Raw genomic sequence first — 19,598 nt, 5'->3', positions numbered from 1 at the left:
TATTTATTCATGAGAGAGAGAGAGAGAGGCAGAGACACAGGCAGAGGGAGAAACAGGCTCCATGCAGGGAGCCTGACGACGTGGGACTCAATCCTTGGTCTCCAGGATCACGACCTGGGCTGATGGCGGCGCTAAACTGCTGAGCCACCCGGGCTGCCCACATCCATCTATATTAAAGTAGTAAATATCAAGTAAGCCAAAGTTTAGATAAAAATTAAAACCGTTTTTTTTTTTTAAAAGAGAACTCTTTTTTTTTTTTTTTAAGATATTATTATTTGGGAGAGAGAGAGAGCATGAGTGAGGGCACAAGAGCAGGGGAAGGGAGAAGCAGAGTCCCCGCCAAGCAGGAAGCCTGATGTGGGACTCAGTCCCAGGATGCTTGGGATCATGACTTGATCCTAAGTCAGATGCTTAACCCACTGAGCCACCCAGGTGCCCCTAACATCCAACTTTTAACTATATACAGTTTGTTACTTGTGACTGAAATGGCTGAAATAAATTAAAAACTCAGACTGGCTTTTCTTGCTCCTAGGGATAAGTGTACAAAATATTCCAATATTAATTGGAAGCATACACTCCAGAGAGGAAAAATAGCACACATTCAACTCAGAGTGAAAATCATTTATCCATTTTTCTGTCTGCACATGACTTATTTTAGGTTCTTTTCCTTCATGCCCTACTGGTATATATTCAATAAATACAAACAAAAAGTATTATCAGCATCTGTAAAATATAACTGGGAAGGTGTGTTATTAAAACATCACATAGCACATTCCAAAAGAAAACAAACGATTTACTAATTACTGGTGTGGGATTATACTTGTGTTATTTGCTCATATAATTGAGTTGAAGACATAATTACATGATTCTATAACAACTAAAGCATTTAGTATGCTCTGGGGGAGACTTCTTTTTAAAAAATTGCTTTGGATGTGTATTCAATTTTCTTCCATTTTTACAGTAGTTAGGAAATAATTATTTTTCCCCTCTTGAATTGGAATACATACAGTCTTACCCCTAGGCAAATAGGGGAAATTACACAAGTAAAGCACAGCAAATGAGAAAGTGGGGGTAGCGGGCTCATCCTTTGAGTGTCCTCAATGTGGGATCGTCAGTTCAAAGAAGGTATATATTTTCTAGACTGTTTTACCAAGAGATTAAACCAATTTTCAGTTGCAACAGAAAATATTCTCATATGCTGTCTCAGTCCGGTGCCAGCATTAATTTTTATTAATGTAATTAGTTGAGTTTTAGTTCATGTAATTCAAACTAATTTAATAAGGGTTTGTATTTTTGTTAGCAAAGTTTTATATTTCCCCATATTTTATTCTATTTTTAAATTTTTATTTTATTTAAATTCAATTAAGTAACATATAGTTTATTATTCGTTTCAGCGGTAGAGGTCAGTGATTCGTCAGTTGCATATAACAGCCAGTGCTCATTATATCAGGTGCCCTCCTTAATACCTGTCATCCAGTTACCCCATCCCCCCATCCCCCTCTTCAACAACCTTCAGTTTGTTTCCTATGGTTAAGAGTCTCTTATGGTTTGTTTCCTTCTCTGATTTCATCCTATTTTATTTTTCCCACCCTTCTCCTGTGCACCTCTGTTTTGCTTCTTAAATTCCACATGAGTGAAATCATATGACAATTGTCTTTATCCATTTTCATTATCCATTTATCTTTTGATGGACATCTGGGTTCTTTCCATAGTTTGGCTATCGTGGACATTGCTGCTATACACATTGGGGTGCAGGGGCCCCTTCAGATCACTACATTTGTTTTTTTTAAAGATTTTATTTATTTATTAATGAGAGACAGAGAGAGAGAGAGAGAGCGGCAGAGACACAGGCAGAGGGAGAAGCAAGCTCCATGCAGGGAGCCTGACAGGGGACTTGATCCCGGAGTCTCCAGGATCAGGCCCTAGGCCGAAGGCGGTGTGAAACCACTGAGCAACCTGACCCGGGATGCCCAGATCACTACATTTGTATCTTTGTATATTTCCCTATATTTTAAAGTTGTCCGCATTTCTGTGCATAGCCTCTGTGTTAACGTTTGACCACTCCCGATTGGAATTTGGATACTGACTTATATTTCTACTAAATTTTTATATATTTTTGGTAAATTTTCAATACTTGTATAGCAAATTATGATCTTTTCTTAAATATGCATTCGAAATTTACATAGAGTAAAATTTCTTTTTATTGATGTATGATTTCATGATATTTGACAAAGACACTATTTGTCAATCACAGTCAAGATACAATTCTTTCACTTCCCCAAATCCCTTCATGCTTCCCCTTTATATTCCCACATAACCTCATTCCCATCCTTACCCTCTACTAACCACAATTTGCTTTTTGATCCTATAGTTTTGCCTTCCCCAGAATGTCATCCAAATAGAATGTTACAATTTATAACTTTTTGAGCCTGGCTTCTTTTAGTTAGCATAATGTATCTGAAATTCATCCATAGTGTTCATCAATACTTTATACTTTTTTGTTGCTGTGTGGTATTTCACATGGATGTATCTGAGTTTGTTTCACTTACCCATCAAAGGATGTGGGTTTATGCCAGTTTATGGCAGTCATCAATAATTGTTTTTCATATGAGTTGCAAAAAAGTGAAAAGTGTATCCTATAAAAGCCTGAATACAGATTTTTGTGTGAATAAAAGTGTTTTTTTTTTTTCCTTTGACAAATACTCAGGAGTAGAGTGACTGGGTTCCAGAGTAGGTGTCTATCTAAACTCTTCCAGAGAACATCTGGATGACTTGGTTGGATGATTGTCTGACTCTTGATTTTGGTTCAGGTCATGATCTCAGGATTGTGGGGTTGGGCTCAATGCTGGGCATGGAGCATGCTCCCTCTCCTCCTTTCCCTCTGCCCCTCATCTCTAATTTAAAAAAAAAAAATTAGAAACTACCAAACTCTTCCAAAATGAATGCCATTTTGCATCTTTGTTAGCCAAGAATGAGATCCAGTTGCTCTAAATTCCTTGATTCTTTTGCTTTCCTTTATATTGTGTACATTTAAAAGTCATTTTAAACCTCTTACATCTTAGGACGCCTGGCTGGCTTGGTGGTTGAGTGTCTGCCTTTAGCTCGGGGTGTGATCTTGGGAGTCCTGGGATGGAGTCCCACATCAGGCTCCCCATGGGGAGCCTGGTTCTCCCTCTACCTCTCTTTCTCTCTCTCTGTGTCTCTCATGAATAAATAAATAAAATCTTAAAAAAAAAGCTTCTTATATCTCATGATATCCATAAATGTGCTGCCACTAAAATTTACTGATCTTTTTTCTCTACTGATATTAAAAATTTTTAATATTTAATTTTTGGCCATATGAAATTTATTGAATATATAGTATGCAGGATGGTACCAAGCTATTTCTTTTGCATACTGATATCTATTTGCCTAATAAGATGCTTTGGGGCTGCTCTACCATTGCCCATTTCTCAATGGAACTCAACACATTTCTCCGAATAGTCCTCCATTCCTTATCTTAGACAGTATATGATACCATTTTCCCAGTTGCCCAGGACAGAAAGAGGGGATTTAAGATTCCTATCTGTTCCTTAGTTTCCCATGTCCAAAATGTCACTGGGTTTTGTCAAAAAATTAACCCACTTCTCCTCATTGTCTTATACTGTCTTGCTCAGACTTCTTTTGAGCCCCTCAGTACACTGGTCCAGGGTGATCTGTCAACATACAAATCTGAGCTAGTCAAGTCCCAAAGGCTCCCATGGCTCCTCATTAGCAGGGAACACAATATCCTTCAAGATTTTTTTTTTTTTTTTTTAAGTCTTTCCAGCTTCTCCTTTACCTGACAAATGCTTGAATATAGAAGCCAGGCTGCCAGGGGTGCCTGGGTGGCTCAGCTGCTTAGGCGTCTGCCTTTGGCTCAGGTCATAATGCCAGGGTCCTGGGATCTAGCCCTATGTCTGGCTTCCTGCTCAACAGGGAGCCTGCTTCTCCCTCTCCTTCTGCCCCTTCCTCTGCTTGTGCTCGCGCTCTCTCCCTCTCTGTCTCTCATGTAAATAAATAAAATTAAAAAAAAAAAAAAAAAAAAAGCCAGGCTTCCAGATTTTAAGTTGTAACTCTACCACTTGGTTTTTGACCTTAGACAAACAACATAACCTTTCCATATACAATTGTATTCAAGGTTATACAATGTATGAAAATGAAAATATTTACAACACTGTGTTAGAAAGTTTGATTTCTAACCTTTTTAGAAGAATACAAATATCTTATGTTTTTATTACAGTCACACATCATGTTCCTGATTCATTAATACTCTGGAACCAGACTGCCTTGATATGAATCTCAGCTCCACTACTTAATAGTTATTTCTCTTTGGCAAGCTACTTAACTTTCTGTTTCTTCATCTGTAAAATGGGAATAATAGTATCTGCTTCATAGTGATTATTGTAAGGGCTAAATGAATTAATATACCTAAAACAGTGCCAAGGTCCATAGTAAGCACCATTTTAAGTATTAGCTATTGTTATTAACTAATGGGTAAATCAGTCCTAATTTCCCATCTGTTGTTGGTGCCCTTCCAATAAATCCCAAACAACCAGTGCTTCATTCTTTTTTCTTCTTCTTCTTTTTTTTTTTTTTTTTTTTAGGATTTATTTATTTTATTTTAGAGAGAGTGAGCTGGAAGTAGGGGGGAATTTGGAAGGGGAGAGGAATCTCAAGCCGACTACCCACTGAGCATGGAACCCAACAAAGGGCCCGATCTCACAACCCTGAGATCATGACCTAAATGAAAGCAAGTCTGTAACATAACTGACTATGCCATCCAGATGTCCCCAGTACTTCCTTCTATCATAGAAATTAGTACAATATTGAAATTACCTTTCTCACTTACATTCTAAGATGTCTAAAAGGTATTTCCTTTGCCTCAAGCACCCCTGCCTCTAAGAACACCCAAGGCTTCCTCTTCTTTTGCCTTAGGGCCTTTTCAGACGTCCTCTGCCTCTCCAAATAACTCTAGAGGCAGTCTAACCTTGTAAATACAAACTTTAAATGAGAATCATACATGGATTTTTGTTGAGAAAGTATTTTTGCATGAATTCAAGCCACCTCAATTCCTTCATCAGTTTTCTACACAGCACAAAAAACAATTTATATTTTTTTTTCTTTTTTTTTTGTTTATAAACATTTGGAATTTTATTTAAAAAAAAAATCACAACCATGAACATTGTTACAGTTAGAGGCCCTCTTGGTTCTCCACAATGATACTGAGCATGCTCACAAGGGGTTCCCATTGTTTAGTTAAACAACCATCTTTAAAAGAAGGAAAAAAATCTCGGCACACTACCATTTAACTTGTTTTAATGTTTCTTCACAAATGGTGAAAAATACTAAAGTACAGACAAGGAATAATCATAATGTTGTGGCCAACATTATAAATATGGAATTATAAATTTAAAACATTTTCTGGTTTAAAAAATAAATCTGGTAGTCAAGGCAGCTCTGTGGGGTCTCCGCATCTAGTAGGGCCGGTCTCTGCGCTCCTGACGGTGCTCGCCTTTATCCATTTTTCTAGGTCCTCCACGCCCGCCTCTTCTTCCTCCCATCTGTTCCATCAAAGGTCCAGGGGGCCCACCAAGACCGCCTCGTCTTCCTCCGCCAAAGCCACCTGGGGCCATGCCCCGGCCACCACGGAAGCCCCCTCTGTCTCCACCGCAGCCACCTCTGAACATCCCACCGGGACCACCGCGGTCCATGAGGCCACCCCTTCCTCCCCGCAGGCCACCAGGGCCGCCTCTGCCACGGTCACCGCCCGGGGGCGGGAAGGGAGGTGGAAGGAAGCCTTTAGGCTTCGGGGCCTTACCCTGGTTGCATTCTGTTCTCCAGGAGAAGTTCTGGTTTCCACACCCCGGACTGGGGCACTACCAGTCCCCAGCTCGGTGCTGGACGTTTCCTCCTCCAGATGGGTTCCCTCGGGAACCCCGGGGTCCTCTTGGGTGAAAGCCACCTCTGTCTCCTCCACGGCCTCTCATGCGACCCATTCCTGGCCCCCTGGACCTCCACGGAGTGGCGGTGGCATCCCTCTGCCCTCACGGGGAGGCATACCACCCCACATGCTGTTCATCGGAGGTTTCTTCCGAGCAAGAGAAACCTTAAGTTTGCTTCCTTGAAAATCTTTCCCATCAAACCACTCCACAGCAGCCTTGGCAGTTGGTGGGTCTTCATAGGATACTGTAGCATCACCTTTGGGCTTTCCTGTTTCCTTGTCCAAGTAGATATGGATCATGGGTTGTCCGGTTCTCTTGTTCATCTTAACAACTCCCACTGCTTAAAGAAGTCAGCCAGATCATCTAGAGTCACATTGTCATTTAAGCCTTGCACATAAATTGCACTGTTGTCAGTCTTCATCTGGATCTACAGGTGGGCCTAGATCAAGATCTGGTCCTTCATCCATGGGTCCACCAGGCTTATTGAAGCCACCTCGCTCTCCAGCGCTGCCCATTCCACCGCAGCCTCCTCCCTGCCCACCTCTGCTCATGCCTCCACGATCTAATCCCCCTCTTCCCCTGCCCCAGTTATCAGGGCCACTCATGCTCCGGTTCTCTCCTGGTCCGGAAAATCCTCCAGACTCCTGCCCATAAACACCCATGCTACTGGGGTGGTCCTGTCAGAATGAACTCTGCTGCCCGTAGCTGCTGCTCTGTTGGCTATATTGACTTGGAGCCTGGCTGTAGGATCCAGTTTGGGGGGGATAACTAGTGGGCGGCTGCTGCCCATAGCTGCTTTGTTGACCATAGCTACTCTGCTGTCCATAGCTGCTCGGCTGCCCATAGGTGTTCCGCTGAGAGTAACTGCTCTGATCATAACTAGTTGGCTGCGTAGAGGAGTAGCTGGTAGGAGGATACGATGGTGGTGCCGTGACTGGCTGCATGGGGCAGCTCCCAGGTACCTGGGGATAACTGTAGTTACTCTGTCCATATCCTAGGCTGGGCTGGTTGTAACCCCCTGTGCTAGATTGAGGTTGACTAGTCTCAGCGGGTTTGTTACCATCCTGTGGTCTTGCAGGTGCGGTGGCTGCTGGCTGCTGCCCATAGGCTGGGTAAGCAGGCTGAGTGCCATATGCATACTGAGCTGCATAGGAGGCCTGGGTGGTAGTGACTGTAGCAGTGGTGGTATCATAAGCACCAGTGCTATACCCCTGGACAGGCTGACTGTATGCCTGGGGGGCAGTTGGAGTAGTATAACCAGCGGGAGGCTGTCCATAAGTTGCATAGGCGGTCTGCCCATAGGTTGCAGTGGTCTGAGCCTGGGTATAGCTGACATCAGTGGGCTGCCCATAGGTTCCATAACTCTGCTGCCCATATGCCTGGGTGTTCTGTGCATATCCTTGAGTTGGTTGGGCGGTGTATGCACTGTAGCCCTGCTGGGCTGCAGCTTGGCTGTAGGTACTGTAATCCGTGGACGCCATTTTCTCTCCTTCCCTCTCGTTCTATTTTTTCCCATTTCACTTTACTGAAATTTTCTGAAGATTTTTATTTATTTATTCATGAGAGAGAGAGAGAGAGAGAGAGAGAGGCAGAGACACAGGCAGAGGGAGAAGCAGGCTCCATGCAGGGAGCCCGATGTGGAACTTGATCCCGGGACTCCAGTATCACGCCCTGAGCCAAAGGCAGATGCTCAACTGTTGAGCCACCCAGGCGTCCCATACTGAAATTATTTTCATTGGGAATATTTTTCTGTATAAATTATAAAGCAAGAAAATGATTCATCAATCAGTTTTTTGTATATATTTAATCCTTTTTTTAAAAAGATTTTGAGAGAGAGAACATAAGCAGGAAGTGAGGGAGGGATAAGAGGGAGAGGGACTCCCCACTAAGCAGGGATGCAATGTGGGGCCCCATCCCAGGACCACAGGAACATGATCTGAGCTGAAGGCAGATGCTTAACCAACTGAGTCACCCAGGCACCCCATATTTAATTCTTCCAGTTAGTTTTTGCTATTGAGTTCCTCAAGATCAAGTGAAATTCTAAATGTTATTGATGCAATTGATCTATTACATTTGGTCAAGAACTGTGGCTAGGGCAGCCCCGGGTGGCTTAGCGGTTTAGCGCTGCCTTCAGCCCAGGGTGTGATCCTGGAGACCTGGGATCGAGTCCCACGTCGGGCTCCCTGCATGGAGCCTGCTTCTCCCTCTGCCTGTCTCTCTGTCTCTAATAAATAAATAAATAATCTTAAAAAAGAACCGTGGCCAGTCTTACTGTTAAATATTCCCATCAAGTCTAACGATAGGGTGGTTAATTTTGGCAACTTTTAATCTTACAAGATGTGGTTCTTCAAGTTTTTTTCTAATACACTTATCATGTGCAGTATTAGCTGCTCTGGTTTTATTTCTACAATGGAAATTCTTTGTTATGATTTGGATAAACAATTGCTTGAATTTGCTTTTTTAGCTAAAAAGGAGAAAGTTTTCTCAATTGTCTAGCGCCATTCTTGGGCTCAAAGCATCTCACCCCATTGTTCTTCTCCCTCAAATGTTTTTCTGTCATTCTTTCTCACCCCTAGGTTGCCAGCTCAAGCATCACTTGCTCAGGCATGCCTCTCCTCATCTCTAAAGCTGATCCAGTTTCCTACTTTATATGCTTATATAGTATACTTTTCTTTCAACACATTCATTGGACTTTATAAATATGTATTTCCATGAGTATTTATTCCTCTTATTAAACCTTGCTTCCTAAAAGCAAAGGTTTGTTTTTCTTAACCACTGGATCACTGGCACCTAAATGGCACTCAAATTTATTTAATGATGCAAAAGGAAATGGCATCTTTTATCCCCAGTGTACATACACTCAATGCCTGACCAATCCTTGGCACTCATTAAAACCTGTCTGTATTTCTCCATTAGTGTTTATTTCTGGTTTGTTATGGTTTTACAGAAAATGATAATTTTTCCCCTTCAATACTGTATTTGAAAATTGACTTTCTAATGCTATATATCTGTAAGCCTTTAATGGCCAACCTACTCTAACAGACTTCCCTTCTTTACAGGACTGCCATACTGTGTAACTCCAAGAGGGTACACTGTATTCTGAGGAGCTGGGAGTTGTCTGATGTAGTATCAGTGCATCCTCACCTCCCTCTATGAAGGGAAAAGCATTTAGCTAACTGCTAAGGTTGGTTATCAGAGCAGTTCTAAACCCTAGCTGTACATCAAAATCACATGGGATACTTTAAAAACAAATCCTTGAGCCCCACCCTCCATTTACTGAGTCATAATGTAGTGAGACTTCCCATATGACTGCAGAGCCAGGGTTGGGAAACACTGGATTGCAGCACAGGATGAGTGTGGGAAAAGTGGTTACACATTAATCTAGATAGGAAAGTTAGTGACCATGTAATTAGGGGCCCTGTATTCAGTACTAAAGAACTGGAATTTTACATGTAGTAAAGAACCATGAAAGGTTTTCCAAAGGTAATGAAATGATTAGTCTATAAAAAAGGTGAACTTGGCACTAGTGTGGCAGATGTGCGGGCAGAGTGTAAAGCCTCAGCCACAGGAAGCCAGGGAGGAAGTTAAACAAACTGGAACAAGTGGTTAGGACTTAAACTAGGGTGGATGCAGTGCAACTAGGGAGGAAGGGAATGGGAAAGGACCCACAAGACATTTGACAAGACCAAATATATGAAATGTCTAGGATGATAAAGGAGAGAGAAGTTGAAAACCACTCCAAGATTTCCAGGCTAAGCAACTGGATACAATTTGAGGATGCCACTAACCAAACAGAGAATACAAGTGGAAGGACATAATTGAGCAAGCAGAGGAAACATTCTATTTCCAGGTATGATGAAATAGAAGTTCCTTTGGTATGCCATTCAGGTAGAGCTAGAATAGCAGGAAATTGGAAATTAAGATCTACAATTCAGAAGAGAGTTTGAGGCTGAAATTTTAGATCTGGGAGTCAACAAGGTAATTCAGTTGAGGCCATTGGAATGTATGAAACTGAACAGGGCATTGTCTATGCAGAATCAAAAGTGCTTAGCACAGAATTAGAGATACAGCAGGCTTTCTCATTCAGTTTACTTAAGCATCATTAGAAATAAGCATAAATTAGTGTGAAGTATAAATTATATATAAAAATTATCTGCAATCTTTAGGACAACAGAAAAATGTCTGAAATAGTGTCATGGGTTTAAGTAGAAAATATATTTTTTTTATTCAAATATGTTGACTTCCAGTATATTTTGAAATGACACACAGTTATACCAAAGCTATATTTTAATTTCATTACATTCCACTCCAAATTCTTTACCATTTACCAAAAATAACTTTTTATAAAGCTTACTGTTTTGTCCATTAATATACAGATGATCAAACTACACTTTTTTGCGTGTTTCTCTCAAAAATTAGAATAGCTTATGAGGATATTATATAAAACTAACTGGTATATTACACACCAAACAGAAGTACAGATTCTGTACAATGTAGCAGTATACATATATATTACAAGAGACTAAATGCCTTCTTAAAAGTAATAGTTTAAGAAATCTTTCATGGAAAAAATCTGCATTACAAAATGTGGTGGCTTAAATATCAGCTGCTTTCCTCTCATGAATTTCTTTCGGTGGGCATTAACTGTCCATTTAGCTTCATTAATAGTTTTACCACAAGGCCAGCCTACAAAGTAAAATATATGCCAACAGTAAATATGAGTCATGTAAGAATGTGTGAATTACATACATGGCAGTGGCAGTTCCCTATCTATCTGAAAAGGAACTTTCTTATTTCTTAACAGGAGGCAGCATGTCAAGAACAGAGGGAGTACATAGCCTTTGAAGGGATTTAAGAAGCAACCTACCAGATACAGCTAGTGGCTCAGATACGATACTGGTCAAGAAGAGGTAAGGACTACCTAATACCTTGATAAAAGAGATAGGGAATATTGACCAGAATCAAAGGAAATAGCAGAAAAAAGAGTTTCATTGTTATAAACTAAAATAAATTATTCAGATTAAGTTTCTGCCTTATTTGCTTAGGAAAGGCCTGCCTTTTTCCCCTTGGTCTTATATATCTTAATTTTATATGATATCAAAGGTTTTCCTTGAAGCAAAATAGACTGTCACTTTTTAAAAAAAGAAATCTTTACTAACACCATAGTTCATTAGAAGTCCAAAGTAATTGATAAGTACTTACCTGTTTTGTGTGTACTATAAAGCTCATTTTATTTTCCATACTATGGATCTGAAAACATGTATCAGCATCCCCCAATTGCCACATAAAACAGCCATACTTAAGACTGATGAGTAAAGCCTGCAACATAATTAGAAATTGTTTTATTGAAATATACATAAAAAACAGCTATCTGCTCTTACTATCCACAATGACCAAGTCATGTTTAAACATATTGGTTTCTAATGTTAGGATAAAATCTATTTAAAGTGCCACACTAACCTCATACAGCCTAAGTAGAGAGCCAAATAGATGGTAGACTCTCAGAAGACTGCCTTGAGCAATGATAAATTGTTTGTATCAGGCTGAGAAAACATTTTAATGATGCCTGTTCTGCGGTATGTACACACACACACACATACACACACACACACACTGTCTCCCTCCTTCTCTCTCTCTGGAATATTATTCAGCCATGAGAAAGAAATACTGCCATTCTGAAACATGGATAGACCACAAGAGCATTATGCTAAGTAAGTCAGAAAAGACTAATGTTACAAGATATCACTTACATGTGGAGTCTAAAGAAGCTGAACTCACAGAAACAAACAGAATGGTGGCTACCAAGGGTTGGGAGATGGGTGAAATGAGGAGATGCTGGCCATAGAGTACAAATTTGCAGGTGTAAGATGAGTAAGTTCTGGGGATGTAATGTATAGCATGGTGACTACAGTTAACAAATACTATAATATATACTTCAAGTTACTGAGAGAGTATATCTTAAATGTTCTCATCACAAAAAGAAATGGTAATTATGTAAAATGATGGAGGTGTTAGCTAATGCTACAGTAGTAATCATTTTTCAATATATTAGGATATCAAATCAACCTATTGTATACCTTACATATATACAATGTTATATGTCAATTATGTTTCAATAAGGGTGAGAAAAAAAGATGCAGGGACTTTCAAGAAAATTAAATGTACAGGTTTTTACGTTTTGCAAGTTAAAAACATTCCCTTTTACTTTATTCAGTACGCTTTGAATATTCACATAATACTTTCAGATCTGAAATTTATGTAGTGAGGTAACATGTTGACTTAGGCAATTCCCTCTCAATGAAAATAAGTACAGTGATATATCTATTGTAAAAATAAGCATAATTTAAAAAATTAACATACCTTTCATATATTCAACAAATTATTTAAAACAAATATTAGAATAATCTATTCCTAATCTATTCCTTCTCTTTCCCAATGAAAAGCTGTATTTAAATAGGCATTCATATCTTTTTATTTTAAAATAAGTCTCTCCTAGCAGTAATTAGCATTTTCTTGTCCTAAAAATACATTCCTTATATATTCATGTACAAAAGTATTTGTGTGTCCTTTAAAATACATATTTAAAAACCTTTGCTTTCTATGACTAGCTGTTCTTAACACACTGGTTTTAATTGAAGTTATTTGAAAAAGTTATGATTTAGGGCATTTTTAAAGTGAGGTTCTTAAATGAAACAGTACATTTAATTTACATGAGTGTATATTATGTATAATGGGAAACTACTAATAACATCTTCTTTAAAACTAGCCATCTACATTTATATTATAAAATATAACTTTATAGATAGGAAATATTAAAATAGCTATTTACCAAAGTACCCAATAAAACACTGAGTCAAGATATAATACCTTAAACTATCTTTTGGATCAGCTGAAATCTGTTAATCAAGAGGCAGAAAATATTCCATTAATATAGCCTCAAAACAGTTTAATATACAGAAAAAAAATACACCCATGGAACAAGTCCTCAATTATATGAAGGCCAAATTACCGACAGGAATACTACAGTCATAAATTTAATATAAAGTTTTGTTTTTAAAGAACAGTATGCATGAAGGAAGGAATTTTTTTTTTTTTTTGAAGGAAGGAATTTTTGAGAAACTCATAATAATGAAAACAGCTCAATGAACCTGAAGTCAAGGAGTCCATATGGTAGTTTTGAGAGATTAATCTACTCCAGAAAGAAAAAGTCTGTTTGTTTGTCTCTCTCTCTATCGGTTAAGATTTTTAATTTATTTATTTGACAGAGAGAATGCACAAGGAGGCAGAATGGCAGGCAGAGGGAGAGAGAGAAAAGCAGGCTCCCCACTGAGCAGAGTCTGCCAGGGGGCTTGATCCCAGAACTCTGGGATCATGGCCTTGAGCTAAAGGCAGACACTTAACCAATTGAGCCACCCAGGTACCCCAAGTCATTTTCTTTGGAAGGCAAAATCTACAAAGGGTCAGGTTGTTTAGTGAGGGAAATAAAAAAGCACAAGAGAAATAGCAGGAATAGTTGAGAGCAGTAAAGGGAAAACAAGAGGGGTGCCTGGCTGCTCAGTCAGTGGAGCTGCGACTCTTGATCTCTAGGTTGTGAGTTCAAGACCCACGTTAGGTACAGAGATCACTTAAAAATAAAATCTATCCCTCAACAGAAAAAAAGGGTTGGTGGGGGAGTGAACCACAGAAGTAAAAAGTAACACACAGTCAGTCAGCAGACAGGAGAAATCATGATATTGACAAGTGATCATGAAGAATGACATTATGTGGATATTTAAATAACCAGTTTTATTTCAGAAGGGCATGATGGCCAAAATTGATGCTAGCAAAGAGTAATCTACTGCCTGGGTGTGGCAGGAGAGCTATTATGGTTAAAAATATGTCAACGAGTATAGTGATGAAACAGCAATGCAGTCACTATAGTAAAACACTGATCCACAACATAGTACATTATATATTCAATAGCATCTACATTTTATGTAAGTAGGAAGGAAAAATCTCTGATGAGCATATGAAATTGACTGAGCTATACTTTCTAATGGGAAACTCTCATTATTTCAAAGAGAAACAAGATAGAGAAGGTAGAAGTAATTGATATAAAAAAAATGTGGCTATATTCTATCTCTGGCTTTTCACAAGAATTAATCTCTGAAGCTCTTATATCCCAAATAAGTTTTAAAGGTAAATTAAAAAAAAAAAAAAAAAAAAGAAGAAAAAAAATAAAGGTAAATGAAAGTATTTTTGCAAATGAAGATGTTTATCCTCTTAAAGTAAGCTTGTTAACTTCACCCCAGCATACCTTGATGACTGTAAGACAGCTGAGGACAAGCTGACTATTCCGACCTTTGATCATTAGAATATATAACCAACTTAGAGCTTTCATAGGAGCTGTAAATTTATAGTGGTTTACAGAGCACAAGGTAGTGGTTAAAGGACAGGAAACATTGTTACTTTTTTGCTTAATCACCTTCTTACACCCAAGGACAGTATTTTAAATTATATTTCTGGAAATCAAACATCTTATCCTAAAAAACCAAACTGTTAACTAATAACAGTGTTATCATCCTCTGCCGCTTACTGTTATCTCACTAACTCCTGGACCAGAATATTATTCATGATGTGAAATGTTATGATGCTGACCCATCATTTGGGAACTAAATAAAACATTTTATTGTTGCCTAAACATGGAATGCTACCAAAAGCCAAACATACACTGTAGCTTAGAGAGAAGAGACGTGGTATCAACACCCATGGCATCACCACTTAGTTCAATAAAGGATTTGTAAATGTATCAAATGCTCTGAAATAGCAGAGGAAAACTTTCTTGAAATGGTTCTGGGAATTTCTCCTTCAATTTCCTTTAACAAGCTTAGTACAAAGGAAATTAAAAAATGGTTAAAAACTAATAAGCAGCCTATTTTTTGTGAGTAAAGTGGCTTAAACAGAAAATAATAAGCAAATGACCAAAAAGCAAGCTGACATCAGAGACTTCAAAACACTCAAGTTCCAGATAAATTCTGAATTCAGTCCCTATTCAGCCCTATGTCCCTACATATTCCCTGTATCCATTTGCAGGTGTATCTAACAGCATGGTAAAATGGCTGTTGCCCATAAGGATGATCTAAAGTTATCACAAAATAACTACTTTCAGAAGTTATGTGATTATATAATAAAAGCTTATGAAAATGATGAAAATAAAAATTAGGTTTATGATAAAATTTCCTAATCTAAATGGGTTTTGGGGCAGCCCTGGTGGCTCAGTGGTTTAGTGCCGCCTTCAGCTGGGGCCATGATCCTGGAGGCCTGAGATCGAGTCCCACGTCGGGCTCCCTGCATGGGGCCTGCTTCTCCTTCTGCCTGTGTCTCTGCCTCTCTCTCTGTCACTGTGTCTCTCATGAATAAATAAATTTAAAAAAATAAAAATAAAAATAAACAAAATACGTTTTCTAACATATAAGCTTAGTTATTACTTCAACTGATTTAAAAAATGATCTATTTGTAGACAGATCTGAATGAACAAAATTAATTTTTTAGCTTCCTATTATACTAGAAAGGTGTTCATCCTGATAAATGTGTCAAATATGCTAAAAATAATTAATAATCCCACATTTTATAATGACTTAGATTAGAAAAAGGAGTATGATATAGCAATACACCTCTGATGGCAAAGCTCTGAAGTGATCTAATATTCATAGTCCCTTCCACACTTCATCTTGCCTATTCCCCAAAAAGCTCTTGTAACTAATTTTGCTTTTCAAAGTGAATCCCTTGTGTCAGATATATTTTTCTTTTTTAATCTGTATTTTTTCATTTAAACTTAATTGATTTTTTTGAATAGGTAATATAATCACAGTTAAAAAAATTTCTTAAGTTGCAAAATGGTACATAGTAAAAAACATCCCTCCTACTCTTGTTCCTAGTTACCTGGCTGCCTTCTCTAAAGGCTTTATGAGATGTTTTATTCACATACAAGCAATATGTATTTATGTTAATATAGTCTTCACTTCCCCCCATTTGTACCCATATAGTAGCCTATTACACATGGTTCACTGTTGTGCTTTTAAATATACCTTAGAAATCATTCTACATATTCTTCATTCTTTTATATGGCTGCACAGTACTTCAACATAGAAATATACTATAATTAATATAGTTAATAATTAATATTATAGTTAAAGAAGTTAATAATACAATTAACCCCTTACCAACATTTACTTTTTTTTTTTTAAAGATTTTATTTATTTATTCATGGGGGGGGGGGGGCGAGACACAGGCAGAGGGAGAAGCAGGCTCCATGCAGGGAGCCTGACGTGGGACTCGATCTCGGGTCTTCAGGATCAGGCCCTGGGGCTGAGCCACCTGGCCTGCCCTTGACATTTACTTTTCATCCCTCCTTTGCTATTATAAATGAAACTGCAATGAATAATCTTATATATCATTTCTAGATTTTTCATATAGGCTAGACCTTTTTTTTAGACATTATAAAATGTAACTGGCCAAAGACAGCTGAAAAGCTGAAAATCTACCTTAGTTTCCATGTTGAGGAGATGAAGTCCTTTTATATTCACTCCTACATACACAGGGATGACTTTATGATTGCTGGGGCTTGCCTTTGTAAATATCTGTCCTGTGAAAAAAGCTGCTCCGTATGTAGGAATTTCCCAACAGTTTTGTAAGAACATGCGCTGAAGGTGATGCATTTCTTTACTGACACCCTCACTTGTACTAAGATTCTGAAAAAAAAAAAAAAAAAAAGGTAAAATAAAAGAGATGTGAGGTGAGAACATAACTTTCATAATCCAAATGGGTCAGCTAAGCAATTTCTAAAATCATGTCTGCCCCCAAAGAAGAATAAAATTTTGTGACACTATCCCAAGAGCAATTTTTCTTTCAAGATGTTAATATTTAAATAAGGAAAGAAAAATCAAAATCTAAAAATACTGTTTGTCTATTCTATTAGGTTTTAAGTGCCTCTTGGCCAGGGATAGTATATCATTTCATGAGTGTGTGTATTTAATCTCTAGTCTTTACCAACATACAGAATATACAGTATCCAACATACAGAAAGTATTCAGTAAAAGATTCCACATTATTAAAAATAAAAGTATCATGTTACTTTCAGTTTTACATGAACTAGAAAATCCATTTTTAATTTCGGGACTATAAATTTAATGTACCTGTGTTTAAATCATATTAAACAATTTCAAACAATTTAATTTACAGAATTTCAAGTAGAGTATAAAGTGTCTTTTTATTTCTATTAAACAGCTTACCTTGTATTCATGAAGTATTCGGTTTGTCCAGTGGGGTGCCTTACTTTTCAATTTGGTAATAGGTACAATGGATTTTAGATTTTCTTCACTGTAAGCAAATATGTCAACATGTTTTAAATAAATCATCTTTAGTAGCAAAAGTACACAAATCATTTAGAAACAAATTGCATTAATTAACATGATTTTTTAGCTGAAAAATCTTTATTATAAAATATTGGAGAACTCTAAATATTTGAAGCAAAAGGTCACAATCCTAATACTCTCATTTAAATGTTTCTTCTTTCAATAACCACAAAATAATTGAAAATTGAAAACCACAATAAACCTTCAGTGTTTAAAATCTCAGTGTTTTCTCTCAAAGACTGAACACGTTCCTAGATTTTGTGGTGGGATTCTTAAATGCATCTGCCTTATATTTTCTACTATTTACCCAGACAGGTTTTTTTTTTTTTTTTAAGAGTTTATTTATTTATTCATGAGAGAGAGTGAGAGAGAGAGACAGTGACACAGGCAGAGGAAGAAGCAGGCTCCATGCAAGGAGCCCGATGTGGGACTCGATCCCGGGACTCCAGGATCACACCCTGAGCCAAAGGCAGACACTCAATGCTGAGCCACCCAGGCGTCCCCAAGATAGGGTTTAATGAACTTATTTAAACATGTAATAAAGAAAGACAAATTAAAGATGAAAAAAAATAAGGCATATCAAGGGGTGCTTGGCTTGTTCAGTCAATAGAGCATGCAACTCTTGATTTCAGGATTATGGGTTGGAGCCCCACATTGAATGTAGATTACTTAAAAAATAAAATCTTAAAAAAAGAAAAAGGTGTACATCAACCCATAGTCAAATCTAAGAAAAGTAACTCTGGAGAGAGTTTAACTTTAAGAATGCTTTACCACTGTTCTGATTTTTCCTTATTCCATGTCTGTATCCTTTAGTTCCAAACCAAAGTATATTTCTTAATAACATTCTTAAACTTTCTTGGTTAAACAGAATCTTAAGCACAGCACAAGACTACATGTTGTATTAAATACTTACTTTAGGAAACCTTGCTTGTGTTTCTTACTTTCATAATTTCCATAAACTATTTGTAACAGTAGACTTGCCAATGTTATCAGTTTAGCATCAGGAGCTGTATAAAAGCCCTTCAATAAATTATATCTGGCTTCATCAAAGAGAATAAGAATAGCTAGTGGGTCTTCAATCTTAAAAGAAGAAGGTATAATTTGGTTATTGGGTTATAATTTCCTGTTACAAATATACAACTCGTCACTAATATGGAAAACCAAAAGCTATGTATTCGTATATAAATGAGCTGTTGTTGATTTAGAACAGAGATTGACAATTTTTTCATGTTTAGGGCCAGATAATAATATTTAAGCTCTATGAGTCACAAAGTCTGTCTTATAATTACTCAACTCAACTACTGTAGCATAAAAGCAGCCACAGATAACCCAATAACAAACAAGTGTAGTGGTGTTCTAATAACACTTTATATATGGATACTCAAATTTGAATTTCACAAAACTTTCACATGACATATTATCCTTTTGATTCTTTTTTATCCTTTTGATTTTTTTCCGACCATTTACAGCTTGCAGGGTATACAAAAAACAGCAGGTCAAATACAGCAATAGGCTACAGTTTGTTTGCCTATGATTTACAGTCTAATAAAAAATTATCATTATAGATATGGATAATTTCTGGCACAATCTTACCTAAATTATTTCTATTCCTCAAACATTATTCTACATGTTTCACATGATATAATAGTGAACCTCAAGGCAGATAAAAAGGAAGTATGTTAATTCCTAGAAGAGTACATGTAGTTTTTAAAAACCTTATTTAAAAAAATTTTATTTTATTTGACTAAAAATACTTGGTACTTTGAAATAACACTAAAGGAGAACAGAAGACTTTTTTCTAAGTTTCAAAATCTTTATAAAGTTTCATTTTATCCAATAAGATTAACAAAGATTGAAAAAAGCTAGCCTACAGAATATACTTCTGCTCCAACTGGAAACAGAGTTTCTGAATGAATACTTAAAGTATTTCCAGGGCGTCTGGGTGGCTTAACTGGTTAAGCGTCTGTCTACAGCTCAAGTCATGATCCCGGAGTCCTGAGATCAAGACCCACATTGGGTCTGCTCAGCAGGGAGTCTACTTCTCTTTCTCCCTACCCCTCCACTCAACTTGTGCTCTATCACTCTCTCAAATAAGTAAAATCTTTTTTTTTTTTAAGATTTTATTTATTTATTAATGAGAGACAGAAAGAGAGAGAGAGAGACAGAGGCGCAGAGATACAGGCAGAGGGAGAAGCAGGCTCCATGCAGGGAGCCTGACATGGGACTCGATCCCGGGTCTCCA

The 19,598-nt window shown here is 37.7% G+C and overlaps 2 protein-coding genes and 1 pseudogene across 15 annotated transcripts in view; 1 reads left to right on the top strand and 2 right to left on the bottom strand.

Annotated features, from left to right (window-relative positions):
- Positions 1-19,598, top strand: part of ANKIB1 (ankyrin repeat and IBR domain containing 1) — a 235,388-nt gene that overhangs the window by 58,189 nt on the left and 157,601 nt on the right. For 6 of the 9 annotated variants that reach the window (XM_077856993.1, XM_077856989.1, XM_077856995.1 and 3 more), the window contains exon 3: positions 10,768-10,873. The gene's annotated coding sequence lies outside the window, so the exon portion shown is untranslated. Of the gene's footprint in view, positions 1-9,295; positions 9,814-10,767; positions 10,874-19,598 lie in introns of those variants that run through there. The other 3 variants (XM_077856988.1, XM_077856987.1, XM_077856990.1) reach the window with 3 other exon arrangements.
- On the bottom strand, positions 4,585-10,037 carry LOC144288933 (RNA-binding protein EWS pseudogene; annotated as a pseudogene).
- The window catches only part of KRIT1 (KRIT1 ankyrin repeat containing), a 35,847-nt gene continuing 26,408 nt past the window's right edge, over positions 10,160-19,598 (bottom strand). For all 6 annotated transcript variants that reach the window (XM_077857003.1, XM_077857002.1, XM_077857005.1 and 3 more), the window contains exons 13-17: positions 18,270-18,436; positions 17,234-17,321; positions 16,487-16,693; positions 11,166-11,282; positions 10,160-10,649 (exon numbers count right to left, since the gene is read on the bottom strand). In XM_077857003.1, the coding sequence (XP_077713129.1) occupies positions 10,581-10,649; positions 11,166-11,282; positions 16,487-16,693; positions 17,234-17,321; positions 18,270-18,436 (648 nt within the window). In that variant the 3' untranslated portion in view covers positions 10,160-10,580. The remainder of the gene's footprint in view (positions 10,650-11,165; positions 11,283-16,486; positions 16,694-17,233; positions 17,322-18,269; positions 18,437-19,598) is intronic.

This window comes from Canis aureus, chromosome 18 (genome assembly GCF_053574225.1).
Source record: "Canis aureus isolate CA01 chromosome 18, VMU_Caureus_v.1.0, whole genome shotgun sequence".
NCBI classification, from domain to species: Eukaryota; Metazoa; Chordata; class Mammalia; order Carnivora; family Canidae; genus Canis; species Canis aureus.
This window is presented reverse-complemented; position numbering and strand designations above follow the sequence as displayed.